General features: G+C 39.8%; 1 protein-coding gene across 2 annotated transcripts in view; it reads right to left on the bottom strand.

The window, feature by feature from the left end:
- Positions 1-20339, bottom strand: part of traf3 (TNF receptor-associated factor 3) — an 83657-nt gene that overhangs the window by 14682 nt on the left and 48636 nt on the right. For both annotated transcript variants that reach the window (XM_043697457.2, XM_087989787.1), the window contains 7 exons: positions 13824-14096; positions 12791-12842; positions 12586-12690; positions 11339-11503; positions 8452-8529; positions 7466-7540; positions 7000-7092 (listed from right to left, as the gene is read on the bottom strand). In XM_043697457.2, coding sequence (XP_043553392.1) covers positions 7000-7092; positions 7466-7540; positions 8452-8529; positions 11339-11503; positions 12586-12690; positions 12791-12842; positions 13824-14077 — 822 coding nt within the window. In that variant the 5' untranslated portion in view covers positions 14078-14096. The remainder of the gene's footprint in view (positions 1-6999; positions 7093-7465; positions 7541-8451; positions 8530-11338; positions 11504-12585; positions 12691-12790; positions 12843-13823; positions 14097-20339) is intronic.

Here is a 20339-nt window from a genome sequence, read left to right as displayed (position 1 = left end):
GGATGTGGTGCCAATCAAGCAGGCTGCTTTGTCCTGATGGTGTCAAGCTTCTTGAGTATTGCAGGAGCTGCACCCATCTAAGCAAGTAGGGAATATTCCATCACACTCCTGATGTGTCTTGTAGTTGGTGGACAGGCAAATGGGGAGTCAGGGGATGAGTTACTCTCCACAATATTCCTAGCCTCTGACCTGCTCTTGTAGCCACTGTATTTATGAGGCAAGTCCAGTTGAGTTTCTGATTGATGGTAACCCAAAGGTGTTGATAGTGTGGCCGTCAGAGATGGTAATACCATTGAATGTCAAGCGGTAGTGGCTAGATTGTTTCTTATTAGAGATGGTCATTGTCTGGCATTTACATGGCACAAATGTTACTTTCCAATTGTCAGCCCAAGCCTAGATATTGTCTGGATTTTAGTCCCAATTGAACGTGGACTACCTTAGTGGTGGAGTCACAAATTGTGCTGAACATTGAGCAATCATTGTTGAACATCCCCACTTCTGACCTTGCAATGGTTGCAAGCAGCTGAAGATGGTTAGGCCTAGAACTCCGGCGGAGATGTCCTAGAGCTAAGGAGACGGACATCCTACAACCACAACCATCTCCCTATGTGCCAGATGTGACACCAATGAACAGGGATATTGATGGCGTCTTCTCCTCCTCCTGCAAGTTGTTTAACTGTTCATCACCATTCATGACTGGATGTGGCAGGACCGCAAAGCTTAGATCTGATATCCACTGATTCCAGTTTTGCTAGGGCTCCTTGATATCACACCTGGTAGAATGCAGCCTTGATGTCAAGGGCTGTCAATCTTCCCTCACCTTTGGAACTCTGCTCTTTTGTCCATGTTTAAGCCAAGGCTGTAATGAAGTCAGGAGCTGAGTGGCCCTGGTGGAACCCAAACTGGGAGTCACTGAGCAGGTGCTGCTAGATAGCACCGTTGATGACAACATCCATCACTTTACTGATGATTGAGAGTAGACCGATGGGGAGGTAGTTGGCTAGTTTGAATGTGCCCAGCTTTTTGAGTATAGGATATACCTGGACAAATTTTCATATTTGTCAGGCAAATGCCAATGCTCAAATTATACTGAAACAGTTTGGCTAGTGGAGTTCAGGAGCACAAGTCTTCAGTATTATTGTTGAAATTTGTCAGGGCCCATAGCCTTCACATTATCCAGTGTCTCCAACTGCTTCTAGAAATCACGTGGAGTGAAGTGAATTGGCTGAAGACTGGTATCTGTGGTTCTGGGGTGCTTTGGAGAAGGTCACAGTGAATCAATCACTTGACACTTCTGGCTGAAGATAGCTACAAAAGCTTCAGCCTTACCTTCAGATATGCTGAGCTCTTCTATTATCGAGAATGGGGATATTTGTGGAGCTTCATCCTCCTCCAGTGAGTTAATTGTCCACCACCATTCATCATGTGGCAGGACGGCAGAGTTCTGATTCTTTGGTTGGGGGATCGCTTAGCTCTGTCTATCATTTGCTGTTTATGTTGTTTAGCATCGAAGTAGTCCTGTTTGGCATCTTCACCAGGTTATACATGGTGCTGCTCCTGGAATGCCCTCCTGCAGTTTCCACTGAGCCAGGGTTGATCCCCTGGCTTGATGGTAATGGTTGAGTGGGGGATATGCTGGGCCATGGTGTTGCAGATTGCTGGAGTACAATCCTTCTGCTTTTGATGGCCCAAAGCCCCTCATGGATGCCCAGTCTGGAGTTGCTAGATCTGTTCAAAATCTGTCCCAATTAGCACAGTGATAGTGCCACTCAACACAATTAATACAAAGTATGCTGTTTAAACGCAAAATGAGTTATAATTAAATATTCCACCAATTACTTTAGCAAAAATACAATTATTTATACTGTGTCTTAAACATGATAAAACTTCCCAAAGTGCTTCACAGCAGAATGACATCAAAGAGTATGACCTCAAGCTTTATCACAGATAGATAGGCAAACATTTGGTCAAAGAGGTAGATTTTAAGGAGTGTCTTAAAGGAGGAAAGTGTTGAGTGGATATTCCAGAGTTCAGGCCGTAGCCACCAACTATGATGCAATCAAAATTGGGAATTGTACAGTAGGCCAGAATTTGAGGACAGCACAAGATTACAGAGCTAGGATCCCATCATCCTGGGAAAAAATCAACAAACACCAAGGATCAAACAAACTAGTTTCAGCAAGAACAGAAAAGTTGGTAAAAGGAGGGGGAGGTGGCATTATTAATCAAGAGTAGTATTACAGCAGCTGTGATAACGCTTGAGGACTCATCCACTGAGGTAGTATGGGCTAAGGTTAGAAACAGGAAGGAGAGGTTACCCCAATGGGGTTCCCTATAGGCCTCCAAATTGTTCCAGGGATGTAGAGGAAAGGATAGCAAAAATGATTCTTGATAGGAGTGAGAGTAACAGGGTAGTTGTTATAGGTGACTTGAACTATAGTATTCTCAGTCAATATTGGGGAAGTTAAAGTAGTTTAGATTGGTTAGTTTTTGTTCAATGCATGCAGGAGGGCTTTCTGACACAGTATATAGACAGGCCAACAAGAGGCGGTGCCATATTGGATTTGGTACTGGGAAATGAACTGGGCCAGGTGTTAGATTTGGAGGTAGGTGAGCACTTTGGCAATAGTGACCACAATTCGGTTATGTTTACTATAGCAATGGGCAAGGATAGGTATATAATGCAGGGAACGAGGTGTAACTGCGGGAAAGGCAATTATGATGCAATTAGGCAAGGTTTAGGATTCAGAAGATGGGGAAGGAAACTGCAGGGGACACACTTCAAATGTGGAGCTTATTCAAGGAACAGCTATTGTGGGTCCTTGCTAAGTATATACCTATCAAGCAGGGAGATTGTTGTCGAGAGAGGGAGCTATGGTTTACTAAAGAAGTTGAAGTTTTTGTCAAGAGAAAGAAGGCGGCTTATGTGAAGATGAGGGATGAAAGCTCAGTTGGGGGGGGGGGGTTGAGAGTTATAAGTTAGCCAGAAAAGATCTAAAGAGAGAGCTAAGGAGGACCAGGAGGGGACATGAGAAGTTGTTGGCGGATAGGATCAAGGAAAATCCTAAGGCCTTCTATAGGTATATCAGGAATAAAAGAATGACGAGAGTAAGATTAGGGCAAATCAAACTCAGTAGTGGGAAATCATGTGTGGAATCTGAGGACATAGGGGATTCTACGTAGGGGAAGAATACTTCTCGTCAGTATTCACATCGGAAAAGGGCAATGTTAGTGAGAATACGAAGATACAGGCTACTAGGTTAGATGGGATAGCGATTGACAAAGAGGAGATTTTAGCAATTTTGGAAGATCTGAAAATAGATAAGACCCCTGGGCCGGAAAGGATTTGCCCTCGGATTCTCTGGGAAGCCAGGGAGGAGACCGCAGAGCCTTTGGCTTTGATCTTTTTGTCATCATTGTCGACAGGAGTAGTGCCAGAAGACTGGAGGTTAGCAAATGTTGTTCCCTTGTTTGAGGGGAGTTGGGATAACCCTGATAATCATAGGCCAGAGAGCCTTACTTCGGTTGTGGGTAAGATGTTGGAAAAGGTTATAAGAGATAGGATTTATGATCATCTGGAAAAGAATAATTTGATTAGGATAGTCAACACGATTTTGTGAAGGGTAGGTTGTGCCTAACTAACTTTATTGAGTTCTTGGAGAAGGTGACAAAACAGGTGGCTGAAGGTAAAAAGGTTGATGTGGTGTATATGGACTTCAGTAAGGCATTTGATAAGGTTCCACATGGTAGGCTATTTCTCAAAATACAGAGTTTCAGGATTGAAGGTGATTTAGTGGTTTGGATCAGAAATTGGCTAGCTGAAAAAAGACAGAGGGTGGTGTTCATCCTAGAGCTCAGTTACCAGAGGTGTGCCACAAGGATCTGTTTCCAGGCCACTGTTGTTTGTCATTTTTATAAATGATCTGGATGTGGGCATAGAAGGATGAGTTAGTAAATTTGCAGATGACACTAAAGGAGGCAAAGTTGTGGATAGTGCCGAAAGATGTTGTGGGTTGCAGAGGCACATAGATAATATGCGGAGCTGAGCTCAGAGGTAGCAAATGGAGTTTAATGTGGAAAAGTGTGAGGTAGTTCACTTCGGAAGTAGTAACAGGAATGCAGAGTACTGGGCTAATTGTAAAATTCTTGGCAGTGTAGATGAACAGAGGGCTCTTGGTGTCCAGGTGCATGGTTGAGAGGTAACTTAATAGGGTGAGATAGGGTGGACAGTGAGAGCTTTTTCCTCGGATGGTGAAGGCTAACATGAGAAGACATAGCTTTAAATTGAGGGGTGATAGATTTAGGACAGATATCAGGGGTAGCTTCTTTACTCAGAGAGTAGTAGGGGTGTGGAACGGCCTGCCTGCAACGGTAGTAGACGTGCCAATGTTAAGGGCATTTAAATGGGCATTGAACATACATATGGATAATAATGGAATGGTGTAGGTTAGATGGGCATCAGATTAATTTCACAGGTTGGTACAACATTGAGGGCCAAAGGGTCTGTATTGCGCTGCAATGTTCTATGTTCTATGTTCAGTTATCAAACTTGGGGTGTGTGATAATGATAACAACATACATCTGCTTTACCTTAGTAAGTCATTCCAATAGTGCACAGCCTGAGCTAATTGCAGTATGAATGGAATTTATGTTATAGACTGGATATTTATGTAGGATAACAATAGCAAGATCATAATGAGAGGTGAGGTGAAACAACACAGTTTATCTGTAAAAGGGAACTCCTTTGTATCAATCGCTCACAACAGGGGTTTCAATTTTTTCTAAACGATTGCAAATATGACTTAAACGTTGAAACAAACAATTTAACCAACGACAGCATTCTTGCGACTCAAGGCCTAAGGGAGTGTGTGCACTAGGTGCAAAACTAGGGCATCTACGACCTTGTTTTGGGGGGGGGGGGGGGGGGGGAAAGAGTGTAATGGCGATTGATGGTGGTAGTCTAGGCTTCAACAATATTCTCCACAGTTACTTTCTATATGAAAAAATGATACTGTGCATCACTAGTTAATCATTTCAGTGGTAAGTCAGCTTTCATTTCCTACTACCACCTCCCACTTATTTCCTGTACGAATGACAAGTGGGTGTAGGGGACAGAAGATCATGAAGGAGATGGGGGGGGGCGCGGTCCTTGCTTGGCTTTCCATTAGTCGCTGGCACTATCCATCAAACACCTGCAGAGGGTTGATTAGTCTGGCGTGGGCGGGCACAGGCATGCACATGGTGGGCAGCAGTGTAGATATCAGCCGAGGATGGTGTGGCAGTGGGAGGCTGAAATATGACTAATGGGAGTCCAGTACAAAACATACCGTGCATCTCTGCAGTATTAATCATACACATTGATCTGGCTGTATGCACTAGAAATACAAAATGTAACCTAGAAATCTGGTTCATTCCTTTCAGCTTTCTGCTTTGTGTAAACCAAGAATTCAAGCACTGCAATTGTGTTTTTAAAAAAGGAGACATATTTACTCCATTATTTTCCCTTACAGGCACCTCACCCAACTGGATACATTGATTATTTGGTCCAGAAATATTTTGGAAAGCTAATATCATAGAAATATAAAAATATAAAATAGGAACAGGAGTAGGCCATTCAGTCCTTTGAGCCTGCTCCGCCCCTCAACATGATCATGGCTGCTCATCCAACACAGTCCCCTGTTCTCAATTCACCCCATACGCTTTGGTCTGTTTGGCCCCATGAACTGTATCGAACTCCTCCTTGAAAACATTCAATGCTTTAGCCTCAACCACGTTCTCTGGCAGAGAATTCCTCAGGATCATTACTCTCTGGGTGAAAACATTTCTCCTCAACTCAGTCCTAAATGGCCTTTCATGTCTTTAGAATGTGATTCCTAGCTCTGGACATCCTTTCTGCGTTTATCCTGTCTAATCCCATTACAATTTTATAGATTTTTTGGAAATCCCCACCCTCAATCTTCTAAACTCCAGTAAATATCGTCCTAACTGATCCAGTCTTTCGACATACGTCAGTCCTATCACCCCAACAATCAGTCCGGTAAACATCCGCTGCAATTTCTCTATAGCAGAAAAGGAGACGAAAACTGCCCACAATACTCCAGGTGTGGTCTCACCAAGGCCCTGTATAATTGCAGCAAGATATCCATGCTCCTGTACCTGAATCATCTCGCTGTGAAGGCCAACATACCATTTGCTGTTTTGACTGCCTGCTTATAGCCACATGCTTACTGTCAACATCATTCAGAATGGAATTTCACTTCTGTTAGCCATGCCAAAAGAATTTTCTTGCTTTGAGTACTAGTAATTAACTAAAATTAAGTTGCTTTCAGAAAAAAAAAAGGCTTAAAACTTGCGTGCAATTTGCTGTGATTACTGGGACAGAATTACCTTCACAATTCATTGAATGTGTTTATCTATGCTTCATGTTGACATTGTATTTAGGCCTATAAAATATAACTTGCTGTGATGCTTGTAAAACACCAAGCAAATTTTGATTAATTTGTAATAAAGAGTTTATTTTTAAAAAATATCATTTGAACAATACTATAACTTTTAATTTGTGATCATAATTTATGGCATATTGTGATTAGTGGGTTCAGAGGCATCATGACCTATGATGCTGTCCCTTCTCCTGCTGTTACATACTGCTTGAAACCATTGACATGATGTGTTTTTGATATTGGTGGTAATTCTGTATTCGCAAGAATAAAGAAATATACCAGGCTCTCATAACCTCTTGCAGTCATTTATTTTGGCTGGTTAAAATGAAAACAATCTTGCTGATCTCTTCCTCTGCCCTCTTATCACAACATCCACTGACCCCACCAAAGCTGTCTTGTGACTGCCATCACATGCAACAGTCAACCAAAAGCGATCAAGTGAACACGCTTTTCAGTTTCTCAATAGAGCAAGCATGCTCCTTTAAAAACAATTCCATTGATTTAAAAGTAAACAATTTGATAGACCAAGCAAATTCACACTATTCCTTGCTCTGATTACCGTAGTTTCGAGATCTCCATTCTTCATCAACACAGAGTTCAAATGTTGAGCCATACTATCAGCTTCATGCATTTTAAGTTGCTGGTTGGTTCCCTAAAACAGCAAACAATAAAATTCAATATAGCATGTAGAGAAAACAATGGAAAAAGCTCAGAAATATAGATTCACAGCAATGTTAAACCAAAGAAATTCAGTAAACTGAACCAGCTTATCAAAACATATACTACGTGTATTCATGAATGTATGGCTTCAGTTTTGTATAATACATAGTAAATGCAACATCGATAGTGCAACCAAAAAAAAGCTGAGCATTTTTTCTTTTCATTATAACTTCATAACTTCAAGAATTGCTTCCATTTGAAAGAAGGTCTACCATTGAATTTAAATACTATTTTCTAGACTTGTTTTTTTCTATGTTTACAATAAGGCTTTTATATCAGCAAAATTAATAAGATTTTGTACTAACTTGGAAGTTGCATCCATACTTAGAGAAAGGGCAAGTCATGACCACATTGAGACATTGCAACTGATGACTATTTAACTGCAAGTAGAAAACAGAGCATAATAGTTAAATGTGTTGCAATAATGAGCATCTCAAATCAAGAACTTTCATACAGGAATAATCTAAATGTAAATGGAAAGCTATTTATAACACCTAACAGAAAACTTGTCAAAGTATCAGAGGTGGCAATGTATAGCTACTGAATACTTCTAATAATTTTTTTTCTTTATTTAAATGCTCTAAAATTTAATGTTAATATTAGAAAGCTCTTGTGAAGGTGCATCAACATGAAATATTAATGCAGTTTCTCCCTCCATGATGCCATGCGATCTGCTGAGTGTTTCTAGTACTTTGAGATTTCCAACATCTCTGTGTGCTGTGTATAATTGAACTATAAACTCATCTTCATTAATCAACGCAATTTTCTTATATTCTCAGCACAATTATGCCATAGTAAAGAACTGATTTTTTTTTTAGTTCAATGGGTCAAAGGACACAATGTGTTATAAAACTTTCAGAAACTCTCTATTCGTAGTTTGCATTGGAAACCATTCAGCTCTCTTCAAGCATAGTTGCCTACCCTGGCTTTCAGCAATTGAGATTAGACAGCATTATGACTGAGCACATAAAAGCAATGAGAAATCCCCATCTCAATAATTCAGTTTTCATTTAGGAAGGGAATGACAGACTGTTTTAATCTTATAATTCAGATTAGGATGCACACTCAGCAGATCCTAAAAAGTAAACTCCAGGGCTCATGATAGAAAGCCATTGTAGAAGTGACCAATTGCTGCTCCCTCTCATTTTCCATCAATAGGAATTTTGGTCCTACACTTTTATTTGAAAGGATAACCTGAATTTTGTGATTTTATTCCCGTACTACATATATCTTCAATATGAAATATCCAGTTCCCAACACTTCACACAGGAAATTAAAAATATCCACTTACCTCTCCCCTCAGAATACGAGCATTGCACTTATTGGGACATGGCACTGGGAATGACAGACAGTCAAATTCTTCATGTTTCTACGAAAAGGAAGAGAAACCTTCAATTTCCTTAAATACCACTCCCCTCAAAGGATTTTAACAGCACTACTCAGGGGTGTACTTTGGTCTTTTACTTTAAAATCATTTGTTTGTTTCTAGTCATGAAAGGTCTGTACATTTTTTAATGGAGTTGATTTTAATTAGTTACAAAACTATATGTTAAGTAGTTAAACTCCTTAGAGTGATGGCTGTTTGAAGACAATTGATCAGAAATGTTGAAAATCAATCATTTGCAATGAATTTATTAACTTTGACACATTTCACTTTCAGTACATTTAAAATCTGTCTTGCTTCTCCCTCCCACCTCTCCATCTCACCCAAAGAAAATTTCTGCCCACTTCTGAACAGGTTGGCTTCGCCTGAGAATTAGTGTCACAGGCACTAGTTTCCCATGGTCTCACCAAATGATCCCACTCAAGATAAGTTACAGCCCTGGCATTTTCCTTTAATGATTGACAGATCAGATTAACACACAATGCACTTAATACAGGATGTGACTGACTGAAAGGTATTAAAAATTCTGTTTGTCCAGCAGGGTACAGGTTCACATACAGGTTTTATATCAAAGCAATTGTCTGCATTCCTGTATAAAATGCAGATCTGGTGTAGCTCTGAAAGTCATCGGTGCTTCTGCCTCAGATTAGGCAGTAAATAGCAGAAATGGATTTTACTAGAGACAGTCAGGATTAAAGAAGAATTAGACCCTGGTTTAGCTTTCACTGTGATTCACTTTGTACAAAATCAGAAGAAGCAAAAAAAACATCCCTGAAGGCCATCATTCTCTTTCAAGTGCTTAGGGGAAAAAAAAGCCAACAGCATCACTTTGGTCATAAATTTACCCAAGTATTACTAATTTGTGAATAAATTGTCGCTGTTCTGGTTAACACCTCTCCTACCGTTACTGGTTAAAAAACACTATCGCCGGATAGGGAATAAAATGTCAAGTATTGTTATGCAAGGCAGAAATAACCACAGCTTATGCCTGAAATCAAAAGTGTTCTTATAAAATTACTCAAACCTTCTGCAAATCTCAGACACCCTCAGTACTGAACTGAAGTAAAAAATAATTCACAGTTGACGTGGTTGATGGTTTGCTGATGCAGCATCTCACATCATTCCCAGTGAAAGGACTCTGCTCTTCGTCAAATCTTCTCTTAAGAGTCTAAGGGAAGGCGTAAAAGCTATGCTCTGATTTAGTTTCCCTTTTCTTAAGGATACTGGGCACTTCTCATTTTCAGATAATGATTATATATATTTGATTAGCATCTTTATCATCGTTAAATGTTCGAAGACAATTCACTAGGTCGAGGAGGGACCAGGTTAATGACCATCATAAGAACATTTACCCTTTTGGCATAGAAGACTTGTTTATTTAACTGGCATCTAATAGACGTAAGGAACTACTGAGATCACCATAAGACCAAAGATTTACAAACAGAATCAGGCCATTTGACCCATCATGTTGCTCCATCATTCGATCATGGTTGATACGTTTCTTAACCCCATTCTGCTGCCTTCTCCCTGTAACCAATCACCCCTTACTAATCAAAAACCTGATCATAAGGGAGAAGCTGGCCAGTTGATTGGAGGAGGAGCCTAGCAGGGAAGATGATGCAGCAGTAATTGCAGGACCACATTGTATGCTTTTGCTTTTATCCTGTCCCTGACTTCCCTTGTCAGCCATGGATTCCACCTGTATATTGAAGTCCCCCATGACTACTGTAATAGTGCCTTTCCTACATGATTTTTATGTCTCCTGATTTATTTTCATCCCCACATCCTGACTACCGCTAGGAGGCCTGTACATTTTTCCCTTTGTGATTCCTTAACTCTACCCACACAGATTCTTTGCATTCTGACTCTATGTTGCTTCTTGCTATTGATTACATTTCATTTCTTACTAACAAAGCAATCCCACCTCCCCTGTCCATCTACCTGTCCTTTCAATAGGATGCACATCCTTGGATATTTAGTTCCCAGCCCTGATTCCCCTGCAGCCACATCTCGGTGATACCCATTGAGTTATACAAACCAATTTTAATCTGCACTACCGGCTCATTTACCTTGTTTCGTATTCTGTGTACAAGTACAATACCCTCCATCGTGCATTGACTGCCCCTTCTCAGCGTTGTCCCCTTATCTGCTGATCCTGAAGGTAGATTTGTAACCCCCTCCATACTCTCTGTCCTATTACTTGCTCAGGAATCTTTAATAACCTCTGCTGAGCCCTTCCTCCCTTGAACTTTTTCCATAATTATCTGTGCAACTGACAACCAACAATGCCCCCAGCCCCCACCCCCATCTGCAAACTATTTAGTTTAATTCCCCATCCACAGCCCTAGTTACATGATTGGCCTGGACTCTGGTCCTAGAATGATTCAGGTGGAGCCTGTTTCATTGGATCAGCTCCCTCCTTCCTCAGTACTGGGTTCCAATGTCCCATGGAATCAACCTGTTTCTCCCATGTTCAGCCACGTGTTTACCTCTTTAATCTTGTTGATTAACCTGTGCCAATTAGCTTGTGGCTCGGGTAATAATCCAGAGATTACCACTTTTTTTGGTTCTGCTTTTCAATTCAGCATTCACAGAATCAACCACAATGGTGGCATATGAGTGTGGCATGGCATTTATTAATTGATAACAATAAATTACTCCAAAACTGCCAGCACAATTCTAGTTGTCCTTCAATATACTTGGAATATTACATCTTATAAACATAAAGAGCTCTCCCATTGAAAGATTGAAGAAGTTACAAACAGGCATTCATTTATTTCAATGGTGTTCTTACTTTTAACTCAGCAATAGCAACTTCATCCCTGCAGTATTTACAGGTTTGCTCCCGATATTTACAGCTTGAATTTAAATGGTCAGCGAGATCTTTCCTTTGCACCATTTCTGTGCATCCCCTGCGTGCACAGCGGACTTCCTGGTGAGGACATTCAAGTAAGTGACCCTTAAAGAGAGAAAACAAAAACTAAATATTGACATTGATATTACTTCCTCCAATATTGAAACATAATCTATTTTTGATTTTGGGGGTCACAGTAGAATATTGGTTACATTACTGGGTTAGTAAAGATCTGGAAACTCTGACTTCAAAGGCATTTGGGGAATTTAAATTCAACTAATTAATTCAACCTGGAATAAAAAATGATTATCAGCAATGGTGACTATGAAAATATTGATGGTGAACAAAACCTACTGGTTCACAAATAGCGATTACCATCCTTATCAGTCTAACCTATACACATCCCCACACCCACAGCAATATAGGCAATTCTTCATTTTCCTCTGAAATGGCCTAGCAAGTTATTCAGTTCAATGCAGCTTTATTGAATGTGCAAAGATGCATTGTAGAAATTTTTCAAGGCTCTTTAGATAGCACCATCCAAACACACAATCACTACCATCTAGAAGGACAAGGCCAGCAGATATATTGGATCACCACCACCTGTAAGTTCCCCTCCAAGTCGCTCACCATGCTGACATGGAAATATATCACTGTTTCTTCAGTGTTGCTGGGTCATAATCCTACAACTCCTTCCTTAATTCCATTCCCACCCTAGAGCAGATAGACTGCGGCATGTCAAGAAGAGAGCTAACCACCACCCTCTCAAAGGCAACAAGGAATGGACAATAAATGCTGGCCCAACCAGCGGTGCCCACATCCCAAAAATGAATAACAAAAGTTCAAGATGGCACCTCAACACCACTTTCTTAAGAGTATTTAGGGAGGGATGTTAATTGCTGGTCTTGCCAGTGACAAAGAATACTTTCTGATTTTTTTTTAAATTAAATTCTCAAACTATAACCCTCATAACACAATCTCTTATGTTAGTTGTCGTAACAGAGTTATTTTGACTTTTATACATAATGAAATTTTAACATTACATGCAATTATAAGAATTAACGAAGAGTCTTTAAAATTCGACAACCAAATTAAAACTTAATAACACCCTCAGTCCAATTATAATACAAAAATACATCAAAATAACTTGAAGATTTTCAAGTTAGATGCTGAATCATATCATTTACCTCAAGATTTCCAAGAGGTAGCTGTTTCTTGCAGCCATTTATCTCATTCCTACAGAAGACGTGAAGTGCAAGAACCTCTTTTTTACAGCAGATGTCCTTGAAAATCTTTGAAAATACAATAAACGACATGCCATGTCAAAATTAATCCAGATTAAATGGTAAAAGTGAATTTAAAAACAATTGTACTATTCTCTCAATTGCCTACCGTATTCTCAAATAAAGGCACATTATCGACTGGACAAACTGGTTTCGGACTCCTAGAAATATAAAACATCTAATAAACATAAAAGTCACAGTAATTTAAATTCTAAACAGCACAGACACAATGTTTTGGTTACATAACTCGCACATATAAAAGGACACATTCTTAATACCAAGAATCCATCTGGAAAACTCTAGATCAGAATCTCTCATTTCGATTGCCATTTCTTTGAACTAAAGACTTGACGAGTTAATTACCTTACATAAGTATATAAGAACTTGCAGCAGTAGAATACAAATCAGCCCTTCCAGCCTGCTCCACCATTTAATATGATCACAGCAGATCTCATCTTGGCCTGAACTCCACTTTTCTGCCCACTCTATAACCTTTCAACTATTACTAATTCAAAATCTGTCTATCTTCTCCTTAAATTTATTCAATGCCCCAGCAACCACACACTCTGAGGGAGTGAATTCCTTAGATTCACAACCCTTTGAGAGAAGTAATTTCTGCTCATCCGTTTTAAATCTGCTACCCCTAATCCTAAAACTATGACATTGAGGCAAAGTGCAAATGGTGTCACATCGTAGGACAGAGTGCAGGCAGGTTTATGGCCCAGTTAGAACAATATCCCACCGCATGAAGTGTCCCTTTTTGGATGGAAGTGAATCCGGGATGTGCTCCCTGCTAGAAGACGTATCAGCTGTTGGTCCAAATTGACCCCAAAAGAATCGATGGAATGACTATTCCTTGTGAAACTGGATTGCTGTCACACTTATTATTTATTCCAGAGTATCAGTCAATTTACAAGAATTTAATAACAGACAACTTCCTTTGTTCGACTTGGTATTTCACTTTCATCATCTCATAATGGTTTGTAAAATATTTTTCAATTATTTATTCAGATAAAACAAATTCAAGTTTAAATATGTCAAGTTAGTCAATACATTTAACTATGATTGCAATACATGAAGGGGGGGGATCATTCATATTAACCAAAATTATACATCTGAATTTCTAATAAATGATTTCTTACCCAATGATTTTCCTTACACAACTTTCACAGAATCTGTGGCCACATTCAGTCTGTTTGGGATTGCACAGTGCAAGATGACAATATTCACATTTGTACTTGTTTTCCAGCTTCAGTACAAACTTCTCCTTGAAGCCCCCATCGTCTGGTTCAATGCTTAGAGATGACAGCCTGCTATTTGGAACATTAGCCACATTGGTCTGCTGCATCAGGGAAAGTTGTGGGGCCGATGACTCTATGTTTCTTGCAGTTGCCATGGCCAATGGCCGTCCAGATCTGTAAGAGAAAAGCGTTTAGTCTAGGCAGCTCTCTTAGAGCATTTCATAGACTGACATTGCATTTTACGGAGTTCCATATTTTGAGTCACCCTTAGCTCAGTAATTTAATAAGTCACCAAGTAAACAAAGCGATTGAGTTTGTGTTTTTATTGTCTATCATTTAAACTAATCGACTCAAGCAAGGGAAGTTTCTCTGTTCATGCCTGGTTAATATAAATGTACCAGGGGGAGGAGTGGAACAATAAAAAGTAACTAAATCTTCCTGATTTAGTTGGTTGCACAGTGAATGCAATATTATTTTGAAGATTCACTCTGCACACTCCTCGAAATGGAAGTAGCATCATAGCAGTGATCAAAATGTAAACATTAAAAAGAAAATCAATTTCTCAGCTTCAATTAGTAAATCTTAACAGGAATGGTATTAGAAAACTTTATTAAGCATTATTCCAGTCCTGATGGCACAGACACAGAGAACATAAACAATTGGTAAATAAATGGGAGAGGTGGAATAGGCTGGGGCTATTTTCCCTGGAGCATTGGAGAATAAGTGGTGACCTTACAGCAGCTTACAAAATCATGATGAGCATCAATAGGGCAAATAGCCAAGGTTTTTCCCAGGGTAGGGGAGTCCAAAACTAGAGGGCACAGGATCAAAGTGAGAGGGAAAAAATTTAAAAGGGACTTGAGGGCCAACATTTTCACACAGAGGATGGTGCGTGTATGGAATGACCTGCCAGAGGAAGTGGTGGAGTCATATACAGTTACAACATTTAAAAGGCATCTGGATGTGCATATAAATAGGAAGGGTTTGGAGAGATATGGGCCAAATGCTGGCAAATGGGACTAGATTAATTTAGAATACCTGGTCAGCACGGACAAGTTGAACCGAAGGGTCTGTTTCTATGCTATATACCTCTGTGACTCTATAAATTTCACAAAAGTGGTTACTAGATTTAGTCTTACTCTGACAGAACATGTACAAACAAAAGCAAAAATGTACACACAATTGTTTGAATCAATTGTTTACTCCTCTAAACTAAAATCAATATCAAACTGCGGGTTGTCTTGCATACAAACAACGTCAAGTCAATTAAAGTAAACTTGTGTTAAAGCACCTTTCTGCAGCATTTCTACATGCTATAGCTATTTTACCAGCATACAAACAAGGAGCAGAAGTGACTTACTCAGCCCCATATGTAAGAATTTAGAAGCCCCGTGACCTTCTGTAAAAATAACACTCTTTATAGCTTAGTTATAAATTGGTAACCCCTTATTTTGAAACAGATGACCCCTAGGTCTACATTCTCCCACAAAAGGAGACACCCTATCCACAGCTGCCCTGTCAAAATCACTCAGTTTCAATCAATATGTCTCATTCTTCTGAACTCCATACCAAAGATAAAAAGGTTTATGGGTAAAATGCTGAAGTCACTGACATAATCAAACGTGAAGTCTGAAACATGGCCCTGTGGCAACACATCACTAGGTTTTCCGGCCCTACAAATAGTGCCACTGAGAAAAGTAAATAAAGTTGCTCATTGGAAGATCAACAATGCAACAACAAAAGCAAGCGATATCATAAGGCATGGGAAAAGAAGTAGGTCATTTGGCCCATCAAGTCTGCTCATCATTCAGTGAGATCACAGCTGGTCTGATAGCCCTCAACTCCACTTTCCTGCCATATCTCTATAACTCATGATTCCTTGCTGATTAAAAATCTGCCTATCTTGGCTTTGAATATGCTTAACAAACCTCTGCTATGAACAATTCCAGAGATTCATTACCTTCAGAGAGCAATGCTTCTTCATCTCTGTCCTAACTGTGTGATTCCTAACTTTGAGATCATGCCCTCTGGTCCTAGATTTTTCCCACAAGGGAAAAGCAACTCTGCATTTTTCCCATCAAGCCTTCTCAGAATCTTATATATGTTTGAATAAAGATCATCTCTTATTCTTCCAAACTCTGAGTACAAGCCCAATCTACTCAACCCTTCCTCATAAAACAATCCCTCCATACCTGGATTCACCTGTGAACCTTCTCTGGACTACCTCTGATGATAGAAACAAGCAACAAAACTGTTCACAGATGTGGTCTAACAAATCACTTATGTAGTCTTAGCAAGATCGCCCTATTTTTAAACTCTATTCCCTTTGAGAACAGGGTCAACTGTATTTGTGTGGGTCAGGCAGCATCCGAGGAGCAGTAGAATCGATGTTTCGGGCATAAGCCCTTCATCAGGAATTCCTGATGAAGGGGCTTTTGCCCGAAATGTTGATTCTCCTGCTCTTCGGATGCTGCCAGACCTGCTGTGCTTTTCCAGTTCCACACTGTTGACTCTAATCTCCAGCATCTGCAGTCCTCACTTTCGTCCAACTGCCCATTTATCTTCCTTATCACTCATTGAATTTGGATGCTAGCATTTTTGTGATTGATGCACGAGGACCCTCAAATTACACTATTCTGTAGATTTCTGCAGTTCAGTTAAATAATGTTCGGCTCCTCTATTCTTCTGCCAAAGTGCATAATCTCACATTATATTCTAATACTAAGTTTTTGCCCACTCACTGAACTTTCAACTCTTTATTATCATCCTCACCACTTGCATTCCCACTTGTTTTTGTGCTGTCCACGAACTTGGCTATTGTACATTGACTTCCCTCAACCAAGTCATTAATACATAGATTGTACATAATAGTAGCCCCAGCACTGATCCCTATGACATTCCACCAGTTAAAGGTTGCCATCCTGAAAGGTTGATTCTTATCCCAACTCTCTTTATTCTGTTAATTAGCCAATACATGACAATACACTAACACTGATGCATGGAATCTGGTCTTTTTAAGGTACCACATTTTAGGCTACTTTTCCGCACTTTTTGGGAATCCAAATACATTACATCCATCTATTTATCCATCCTGCCTTTTACTTCCTCAAAGAATTCTAATAAATTTGTCAGGCAACGATTTTCCATTCATGAAGCTAAAATGACTCACTGAATTATGTATTTCGAAATACTTTACCATTACCTCCATTACAATAGACTCTAAAATTATCTGAATGACATACGCTAAGCTAACTGGACTAGTGCTACCAGGTTTTCAATTCCTTCCCTTTTTGATTAAGGATGTCACATGTTTCAATCCTCTGGAACTTTGAGAATCTAAGGATTCTTAGAAGATTACTACTGATGTATCCACTATCTCTGTAGCTACCTCTCATAAAATCCAAGGATGCAATTCATCAAGTTCAAGGGGCATTTCAGCCATCAGTCTGTCTAGTGATTGTTATTATATTTGAAAAACATAAAGCAAGATAAAATAGACCATTGGGGATTTTGTATTTAACTAGGATATATCTGGAAATAATATTCAGCTACACAACAATCTGTTTTATACTAAACAAGGAATATGTCCTTGTTGATAGAGTTTTTTTTAAATGAGTTGGGGGTACCTGAATCAAAGACAAACAATTCTAAGGGCTTCTTAAATTAGAAATCTTAAGCCCAAGTTGGAGAAAGGATGATAGTTTTGAAAGTGTGCCAACATTTGGCACTTAATGATCAATCAGCTAATAAGTGCATTCACCACGGTAATGCCTCTACTAATCAGAGTCCGCTTGCCAAACAAGCAGCGCTTTCCTTTCATACGGTTCAAATGGTGCTTTCCGTCACATTTTTCTCCTTCAACAAAGCGTCTTTTATCAGCAATACTCAACTTGACATGTCAAATTCCAACACAATAGCAAAGGCAATTCATACCATTCAAAAACAAGAAAGAGTATTGCAAATAAAATAACTTACAACATTCTTTTTTAAAAGTTAATTCACTAGCTCACAATGTTAATGGATGCTTTAAAAAAAATCCAGATCCAAATTTGCTTCTTTGCGAACACCATATCATTCCTTTTCTGCACAATACCTAATCTGTGCACCAAATTTTACTGAAATCAGTCCATCATTTTGTTTGGAGACAGGACTGGATTACACAAACCACTGCAGTTCTCTCACACCTCAACTAAAGGTAGGGCAGATGGAGAAGGGAGATGCTGGGATGTCCTGTACTTGATTCTGAATGCTGCATCTCATGAAACACTTCAAAGATGAGACTTCTATTCCATTGAAGGAATAAGTATAAACTTAAAGAATGATTAACTAATTGGATGTTTGGCAGTTTTGCAGGTCCACCATGCCAAGGAGCAGAGGGTCTCACAAAGATTGGCAAGTGGGGTTGGGTTAAAGAGGCTAGGTCTGGGTATTCCCATGAGCGGGTAAAATACTGGCAGGGGTAGGATATGGTCTTTACAAAGCTATTAAGTAACCACTCAATCAGGCCCAAGGTCGGGCAGTCTGCCTGATAAATATCCTGCCCTGTCATCCTCCCCGTTGAGTGCAAATAGGTCAGGATGGATGGGATGAAATATACTGGGTTTTCCATGCTCTCATCCTTCAACCCCATTGGTTGGGAAGCCTAACATCCAGCCCTTATTGTTTGCAAACAAGCAGAGTAACAAACAGGGGTGGGAACTTTCAGCAGTGGAGATTATAGCATTCCATTTACACTTTAACAAATGGATACCACCTGGCAAACATGGTCGAGATTTATGCTCAAATGTGTTTTATAGATTTAGATGTAGTGATAGAGATCAGCAATAGCTTCATTTCAACATTACAGGAAAATCATACAATCTTACAGAGCAGAAGAGGAGTTGCACCTGACACACCGTGACTGTACCAGCTCCAGAAAGGCAGAAGCAGGTACTGCAGAAGCTGGAGATTAGAGTCAAGATTAGAGTGGTGCTGGAAAAACACAGGTCAGGCAGCATCCAAGGAACAAGAAAAATTGATGTTTCGGGCAAAAGCCCTTCATCAGGAAATCAGGAGCTACCCAGCTCAGACCACTATCCAGCCCTACCTCCTTTGCCCTCTAAATTCACTTTCAAACACATACAGTAGCTGGCTCTCTTTTGAAACCTCTTATGGATTCCGCCTTCTCCACTCTTCCAGACAGTGCATTCTTAACAAGTCTCCAATGAAAGAGGTTTCTCCCCATCTCACTCCTAGCTCTCTTGCTGACAACCTGGCTACTGACATATCAACAAGTGAAAACTGAATATCCTTCTTTACCCTGTCAAAATTGTTCATAATTTTGAACACTTTGATAAGGTCACATCTTAATTTTCTCTGCTCCAAGGAGAATGAGCCCAGTCTGCCTAATCTTCCCTTGTTCCTAAAGTCCTTCATTCATGGTATAACTATAGTAATTCTCCTTTGCATTCTTTCCAGGGCTTTAACATCTTTCCTTAAACAAGATATCAGGAACTGAACACAATATTCCAAAATATGAAGAAAGGTCACTGCACTCGAAATGTTAACTCTGATTTCTCTCCCCAGATGCTGCCAAACCTGCTGAGCTTTTCCACAATTTCTAATTTTGTTACAATATTCCAAATGTGGTCTGATCAATGATTTATAGAGGTGCAGCATCTCTTCCTTGCTGTTATACTCTTACGTTTCTATTTATAAACCCAAGGATCCTAAAAACTTTCTGAACAACTGTTTAAACTTGCCTGGCCACCTTCAGAGAATCATGCTCGCGAGTCCCGAGGCCCTCTGTTCCTGTACTCCCCTCAAAGTCGTACCATCCAGCCTGGATTGCCTCTCCACATTTTTATTTTCTATTAAAATGCATTTACCTCAAATTTCTCTGCATTGAAATTCATCTGGCAGGTGTCTGCGCATTTGGCCATTTCGTTAATGTCTCTCTGAAGTCACTTAGTGCCACCCTCACAATTCACTATTCTCCCTAGTCTAGTGTCATCTGCAAACTTAGAGATTTTGCCTCAATCGCCACCTCCAAATTGTTTGCATAAAATCATAAAAAGGCAAGATCCCAATACCAATTCCTGGACAGCACCACTTTTAACTCATCTCCAGACTAAGAAACACACACTTATACCTCCCCTCTGTTTTTTATCTTTTAGCCAACTTCTAATCCATGCTGACAAGGACTCATCAATCCCAAACAGTTCTAATTTGCTAACCAACTTGCTACGTGGCACTGTATCAAGTACTTTCTGAAAATCCAAACATACAACATCCACAGCACTACCCTCATCTACTACCTGTGGCACCTTATCAAATAACATAATTACATTTGTCAGATGTGTCCTGCCCTTGACAATGCCATGTTGACTGTCTAGTATAAACTTATTTTGCTCCTGTTTATGTTTATGTTCTCCTGTA

This window comes from Chiloscyllium plagiosum, unplaced genomic scaffold (assembly GCF_037043375.1).
Source record: "Chiloscyllium plagiosum isolate Xiang-an unplaced genomic scaffold, Cpla_swu_hap1 HiC_scaffold_8, whole genome shotgun sequence".
NCBI classification, from domain to species: domain Eukaryota; kingdom Metazoa; phylum Chordata; class Chondrichthyes; order Orectolobiformes; family Hemiscylliidae; genus Chiloscyllium; species Chiloscyllium plagiosum.
This window is presented reverse-complemented; position numbering and strand designations above follow the sequence as displayed.